At 54.6% G+C, this 7,457-nt stretch overlaps 1 protein-coding gene across 9 annotated transcripts in view; it reads left to right on the forward strand.

Moving 5' to 3' along the window:
* The window catches only part of WWP2 (WW domain containing E3 ubiquitin protein ligase 2), a 180,092-nt gene extending 174,636 nt beyond the window's left edge, over positions 1 to 5,456 (forward strand). For all 9 annotated transcript variants that reach the window (XM_003814535.5, XM_003814536.5, XM_055100406.2 and 6 more), the window contains 6 exons: positions 57 to 197; positions 863 to 983; positions 1,293 to 1,397; positions 2,744 to 2,840; positions 3,058 to 3,130; positions 3,558 to 5,456. In XM_003814535.5, the coding sequence (XP_003814583.1) occupies positions 57 to 197; positions 863 to 983; positions 1,293 to 1,397; positions 2,744 to 2,840; positions 3,058 to 3,130; positions 3,558 to 3,657 (637 nt within the window). In that variant the 3' untranslated portion in view covers positions 3,658 to 5,456. The remainder of the gene's footprint in view (positions 1 to 56; positions 198 to 862; positions 984 to 1,292; positions 1,398 to 2,743; positions 2,841 to 3,057; positions 3,131 to 3,557) is intronic.
* Positions 5,457 to 7,457: the final 2,001 nt, after the last annotated feature.

Below are 7,457 nucleotides of genomic sequence, written 5' to 3' on the forward strand. Positions count from 1 at the left end.
CCAGGAAAGACCCTGCCACGGTAGACATCTCCCCACTTGGTCTCCTGTGCTCCCAGAGAGAACAACCTGGAAGAATGTGGCCTGGAGCTGTACTTCATCCAGGACATGGAGATACTGGGCAAGGTGACGACCCACGAGCTGAAGGAGGGCGGCGAGAGCATCCGGGTCACGGAGGAGAACAAGGAAGAGTACATCATGTGAGTCTCAGGCGCCGGGGGCTCCGCTCCAGGGGTGGCGTGGAGATCTAGTGGGTTGCAGAGAAAGATGGGCCCCCACCTGTGGCCCATCGGTCACTGTGGATGCCATTTGCATTTGCCTTGATGGTGGCTGCTGGTGGGCGGTCATGTGATGGCGCGAGCTGGGGGAACCAGAGCCGAGGTCCTTAGTTACCGACTCCCAGCTGTGCTTTTTCGCCATGTGGGAGACTTCAAGCCTGCAGCGTGGAATTTCTTTGAAGTGGCATCAAGCTGAGACATCTGCATCTTTCTCCGGGCCGAAAGGATCTCTGTGGCCTGTGTGCCTAGACCCACCGTCTCACGTGTGCCCGTTCTCCGTGCCTGTTCCTCAGGCCTCTTGCTTTAGTCTTTATCTCCACGCTTCCATACGTCTGAGGTTCAGTCGGCGCTGGGGGCAGGAGCAGGAGGAGGTGGTAGTGAGGATGATTTCAAAGACTCCGGTGTCTGCAGGTCACTGTGAGGTTTTCAGGGCCGCACTTTAGGTCCTCCAGCAGGCTGGGTCTGGGTGTGCGAAGTGGGCTCTGCTGATCTGGTGGTCCTGCGCGGTAACGGCCACGCGGCCTGGCCGGGAGCCGTCCCTGAGCAGTGGGTCTCAGACTCCACCCATGGCTGCTCTTTGGTCTCAGGCTGCTGACTGACTGGCGTTTCACCCGAGGCGTGGAAGAGCAGACCAAAGCCTTCCTGGATGGCTTCAACGAGGTGGCCCCGCTGGAGTGGCTGCGCTACTTTGACGAGAAAGAGCTGGAGGTGAGTGTCTGAGGTTGCTGGGACCCTGAGCCCCTGCCTCTGGGGCGATCCTGCTCTGTGATACGCTCACTGTGTACCCACAAACACTCAGTGTAAAACTCCCACTTCGGCAGGGCAGATGGCTTTGATTTGGGACCCACCCTTCCCCAGACACTTGTTTCAAGAAAGCAGGGACTTACATTACCCATATTATTAACGCTGACACCAAAAATAGCTAGTTGAATATGTTTGGGGTAATGTCAAGTGCTAGCGAGTGGACGATGCGCGGGGAGGGGCCCGCCGGGGATGCTGACTGCCGCCTCTCCCCAGCTGATGCTGTGCGGCATGCAGGAGATAGACATGAGCGACTGGCAGAAGAGCACCATCTACCGGCACTACACCAAGAACAGCAAGCAGATCCAGTGGTTCTGGCAGGTGGGTCCCGGGCCCAGGCCTTGGCAGGGACATTTGGGCCATCAACCAAAGGAAACGGGTCCTGAGGAGGCCTCACGCGCAAGGACCTTCAGCTTTGGCCCTGTCCTTGCCTCCCACACCTTGCAAAAGGAGACGATAGACCAGCCTTGGGATGAACGGGGACAGTTCCAGCTGAGTGGTGGCCAGTGGATGTGACAGGAGGTCGTCAGTGGTCAGCCTTGGGCCAGCTGGTGTGCAGGGACAGACCTGCAGGCAGACAGCAGCTGCCACTGGTTGAGAGGTCCCCTGCCAGCCAGATGGGACAGGAAGGCAGGGGCTTGGCTCCAGAAAACAGAAAGAGCTGTCATCCTATGTATAATTAATGTGTTGATTCTTTTATACGTATGGGTTTTGTTGTTGTCGTTATGAAGTACAGCATACAAAAAAAAATAGCGATTACAGATATTCTTAGTACATGTCTGTGTGCATATGTACGTATACAAATTTTTTGTGGAGGTGAAATTTGTATAACATACAATTAACTATTAATTTTTTTTTTTTCAATAGAGACAGGGTCTTGCTATGGTGCCCAGCCTGGTCCTGAACTCCTGGGCTCAAGCAGTCCTTCCATCTCACCCTCCCAAAGTGCTGGGATTACAGGCCTGAGCCACTGTGCCCAACCCATTTAAGTTTTTTAAGATACACAATTCAGTGGCTTTCCACTTTGGGTTCTTTGGCTTCCCACCCAGGCCGAGGTGGGCAGATCACTTGAGGTCAGGAGTTCAAGACCAGCCTGGCCAAAATAGTGAAACCCTCTTTCTACTAAAAATATAAAAAATTAGCCAGGCATGGTGGTGGACACCTGTAATCCCGGCTACTCGGGAAGCTGATGCATGAGAATCACTTGAACCTGGGAGGTGGAGACTGCAGTGAGCTGGACCGTGCCACTGCACTCCAGCCTGGGTGACAGAGTAGTGGCTTCCAGTACATTCACAGTGTTGTGCACCTGGCACCACTATCTAATTCTGGAACATTTCATCTCCCCAAAAACCTTATACCCATTAAGCAGTCACTCCCATATTTAGTCATCTCTAAAAGCAGAACGTGGATGGGAAGAGAATACCCAGCCCGAGGTGTCCCTGAGACCCAGAGATGTCCCATGGACTGGTGGGAATCTCATGCAAACACAGCCTCTTAGCAAAAGCACTTCTGGGGTTTCTCAGGTTGGAGGCTGTCATCCCCTGGCCAACCTGGCTTTGTGTTCTCAGCCCCAAAGAGGGGCCCCGCTGAGCTAGAGAGCTCCACGTTCGGGCAAAGTACTGGGCCCCGTGGGTTGCCTGACTGTGCCTTGACTTGCGGACTTCCAGGTGGTGAAGGAGATGGACAACGAGAAGAGGATCCGGCTGCTGCAGTTTGTCACTGGTACCTGCCGCCTGCCCGTCGGGGGATTTGCCGAACTCATCGGTATGTTTTGTCTCGCCCTCTGGCGTCCTGGCTGGCAGTGAGGACAGCTCAGAGGGAGGGGGAAACCTAGTCTCTTCCTGGAAGCACGTCAGTGGGATGGAGAAGAGCTGTGGCCTCTGCGTCCTGGGGCCGAGCCCATCTGTGGGTGGAGCTGGAGGATCCTGCTTTCGGAAGGGACGTCTCTGTTGATGTTGGTGTGTTTTACCTTGGATCACAGGTAGCAACGGACCACAGAAGTTTTGCATTGACAAAGTTGGCAAGGAAACCTGGCTGCCCAGAAGCCACACCTGGTGAGCCTGCTGGTTTTAGTGGGAGGTCGGGGGGCCTCAGACCCGATGAGCTCCTGGGACAGCCCAGTGGGTGTAGCAGCTTCATAGCCTCGAGTCTGGCAGCTTTTGCGTGGCCCTGGGGTGTTGGGTTGGAGAGATGGGGCTGTGATGGGCATCTGATCTACCGGGTTTTACATATGAAGCACTTCTGTTCCAGTAGTCCAAGAGCTACTGCCCTAAGTGTCCCCCGCAACCAATTTCCAGCTGTCCTGGCCCCTCCCTTAACACCCCATGGTCCAGGCACCTGCAATGTGAAGGCCTGACTGGCAGCCCCTGAGCCCTAGCCAGTGTGGTGCAAGCCCTGTGGCCCTGCTGCAGGCAGGCATGGTGGGGCTATCAGAGCCCTGGCCTCCTAGGGCTGACTGTCGTGCTTCCCCACTCTCGATAGCTTCAACCGTCTGGATCTTCCACCCTACAAGAGCTATGAACAGCTGAGAGAGAAGCTGCTGTTTGCCATTGAGGAGACCGAGGGCTTTGGACAGGAGTAACCGAGGCCGCCCCTCCCACGCCCCCCAGCGCACATGTAGTCCTGAGTCCTCCCTGCCTGAGAGGCCACTGGCCCCGCAGCCCTTGGGAGGCCCCCGTGGATGTGGCCCTGTGTGGGACCACACTGTCATCTCGCTGCTGGCAAAAAAGCCTGATCCCAGGAGGCCCTGCAGTTCCCCCGACCCGCGGATGGCAGTCTGGAATAAAGCCCCCTAGTTGCCTTTGGCCCCACCTTTGCAAAGTTCCAGAGGGCTGACCCTCTCTGCAAAACTCTCCCCTGTCCTCTAGACCCCACCCTGGGTGTATGTGAGTGTGCAAGGGAAGGTGTTGCATCCCCAGGGGCTGCCGCAGAGGCCGGAGACCTCCTGGACTAGTTCGGCGAGGAGACTGGCCACTGGGGGTGGCTGTTCGGGACTGAGAGCGCCAAGGGTCTTTGCCAGCAAAGGAGGTTCTGCCTGTAATTGAGCCTCTCTGATGATGGAGATGAAGTGAAGGTCTGAGGGAGCGGGCCCTGGGGCGAGGCCATCTCTGCCTGCCTCCCTAGCAGGCACCAGCGGTGGAGGCTGAGTCGCAGGACACATGCCGGCCAGTTAATTCATTCTCAGCAAATGAAGGTTTGTCTAAGCTGCCTGGGTATCCACGGGACAAAAACAGCAAACTCCCTCAGACTTTGTCCATGTATAAACTTGAAGTGGTTGTGTTGTAGGGTTGCAGGTTTTTTTGTTACGCTGCTGTCACTTTCTGTCCAGGAGCTGGCACCCCAGGTGTTCTGAGACCTTGAGGGACCCAGGCCTTTGGGTCCAAGAGTTTCCCAAACAGCCACGCCTCTCAGGAACCCACCTGGCGGTTCCGTGAGCTCAGGCGGGCCTGACCCGGCGGCACAGCCTGGCAGGGACCTCGTCCCCAAGCCTGGCAGAATGAGAGGGGTTGAGGTCCCGAGCGCCACTCCTAGCCTTGCCGCCTTTAATAGAGAAGAAATCCCCTTGCTAGATAGGGTCCCCCAGGCAGTCCCCAGTGGCGGGACACAGGGGTCCGGCTGTGGAGCTCCCCTGCCAGCCCCTGGAGCTCCAGGCGGGCCTGTTGGTCCCCTGTTCAGAATGGAGTGCAGCCCGCCAGCGGAAAGTGTTCATTCTGCATAGGTGTGAGGCTTTATCTGCACACAGGACATGAAAACCAGCAGAAAGGCCCTGAGCTGCTGCATAGCCCCATCTGATTTCTGCAGTTCCCGCCAGCCTCCAACACGGGGACTCTGCCATAATTGGAATCTTCATAGGTCATATTGAAATCTTCAAGATGACCATGCCCCACCGGGGTGCTGGGGCAGTAGCCATGGCAGACTCCCGGCCTGGGCCCCCAGGATTCTAGGACCCCAGGCAGCCCCTTGGACTGGTCCCGGGTGCCTTCCAAGCACAGTCTCCATGCTCCCAGATTCTCGACCTTCCCCCCGCTCGGGAGGTGCAGCCTGCCTCTGCCTCTGTCGTGTGTGCTGATTTGAGTGGCTTAGCTTGCCACAGCGCAACCTCTTCTGTCCCTTTCAGTCATTTGCTGTACTTCCCTGTGGCACGTTACCATGGAAGCCGCTCCAGGGTGGGTCAGGGTGCAAGCTGCTGGTGAGGTTTAGAAGCATCAGGCTCACGGGTGTTCATGTGTGTTCGTGCGTGTGTGTGCGTACGTGTATATAACTGAAGTGTCTGTACGGAATGCCCTTTGCTAGCCATGGGCTGGTCACCAGATTGTTTTGTAATGCCCGCCCCTTGCCTCGATATTGCCAGTTTCTTGTGCAATAAACAATCAGCAGCTGTGGGTGGTGTTGGTGTGGATGTTTACAAACCCACAATCCTCCAGTCGAGAGGACTCCAGGCCTCACAGACCCTCTAGGCCTGGATAGGGGTGGAAATTCCCTGACCTCGCTGGTTTTGAGAAGCATGTGTGTCATGGACCGAGGCAGCCCCCCACTTCTGGGCTGGGCAGCTGAATCCTGGCCCAGGGGTCACCGGCTTCAGCCCTTGGTCGGCCGCCTCACTGTACCCTTTCGGCACCCTCTGCCTCCGCCTGCTGGACCCGGGGGTCTCCAAGCAGTTGCTGTGGGGTGCAGAACAATAACAGCTACAGACTGGGTGGGCTTCCGAAACTGGCTTGCAGGGAGAGTGTTCCAGGCAGTCATTTATTTGGGAAATACTCAGGTTTCACAAGTTCCACGACGGTCGAGGGACTCTGTGATCTTGACCTCGGGGTCACGTAAGGGCTTGCCACCCACTTTTTTTTGTTTTTGACAGATCACCATGCTGGCGGGTCTTGATGCATTTGACCAGGAAGTAACTTTGTCATGGACCAAGCAGGGCCCTGACTGTGCCTCCGATGCTCAGCGGGGCAGACGTGTTCAGAGCGAGCTCCCTCCTGGGTTCATCAGCTGGACTCACTGCCTCCAGCTCTAAAACCTTATTTTCAGGCAACAGGCCAAGGCTGTGCTTGGACAAAATTACTGGAAAAGGTCCAGATGTTTCATGATAAATTCAATAAGACATGCCCCAGTGGAAATCGTTCCCCCAACCCTTGTCCCCAGAGGGACCTACTGTTCACAATTGGCGGTGGCATTTCCAGATGCTTCTGTGCGGGTGGGCAAATCATTTACACATACGATTTTTAAATATACCAAAAATGGAATATTGTACACACTGCGCAACTCACTTTTTTCATTAAATGAGATGCTATGGACCCCTTTCCATGTTCGTCGAAGTAGACACTACTTAACTCTTTAGCCACAGTGTGATATTCTGTATGATTGCAGTTCTGTAATATGCTCACCTCCTTCCTAAAGGGGGTGGCAGTTGTGTCCCACAGTTTGCTGGTGGCTGTGGAGCTCCGGGAAACGCCCTCGGGCAGGTCTGTGTGCTGCTGCTGCTGCTGCTCTCCTGCTAGGGGACGGTCCTAGAAGTTTGATTGTTGATCATGCACCTTTATTTTTCTTTTAAAATTTGGTGAAGGTTCAGTTGAAAGATGCAAAGGAGCTGCTGTGTAAGGCCTCCCTTACTCTCCCGTCCCTCGGCCACACTGATGCCTTCCCAGAGGCAACCATCGCTGCTGGCTTCTTTTGGATCTTTCCAGATATACTTTAAAAATCCCAGCGGGGACAGGTGTGGTGGCTCACATCTGTAATCCCAGCACTTTGGGGATTTTTAGTAGACATAGGGTTTCGCCATGTTGGCCAGGCTGGTCTCAAACTACTGACCTCAGGTGATCCTCCCGCCTCGGCTTCCCAAAGTGCTGGGATTACAGGCATGAGCCACCGCGTGCCTGGCTGTTTTTGTTTTGTTTTTTATTGTGGTAAAATACACATAATACACAAATTGCTATCTTAATCATTTTTAAGTGCACAATTCAGTGGCATTAAATACATTCATAACATTGTGTATCCATCACCATCATCCATCTCCAGAACTCTTTTCGTCTTGCAAAATGGAAACTCTAACCCCGCATTCCTCTTCCCCTCATTCCTCTTCCCTGCAGCCCCTGGCAACCACCATTCTCCTTTCTGTCCCTTTGATTGTGACTCCTCTTAACTACCTCCTTACGAGTGGAATCATATAGTACTTGTCATTTCGTGACTGGTTTATTTCACTTAACATAATGTCCTCGTTGTGACTTGTTTATTTCTAAAAGTAACCACTGGCGCCTTGGTGCAGATGGAACTCCAGGTGCATGCGGTGAGTTAACCATGGTCTGGGGAGCTTTGTTTCCATGCCTAGGACATGCATCTGTGTGCATGGTATGTGAGCTGATATAGCCATGCCTCTGGTGATTT

The sequence above is a fragment of the Pan paniscus genome, chromosome 18 (genome assembly GCF_029289425.2).
Source record: "Pan paniscus chromosome 18, NHGRI_mPanPan1-v2.0_pri, whole genome shotgun sequence".
Taxonomy (NCBI): domain Eukaryota; kingdom Metazoa; phylum Chordata; class Mammalia; order Primates; family Hominidae; genus Pan; species Pan paniscus.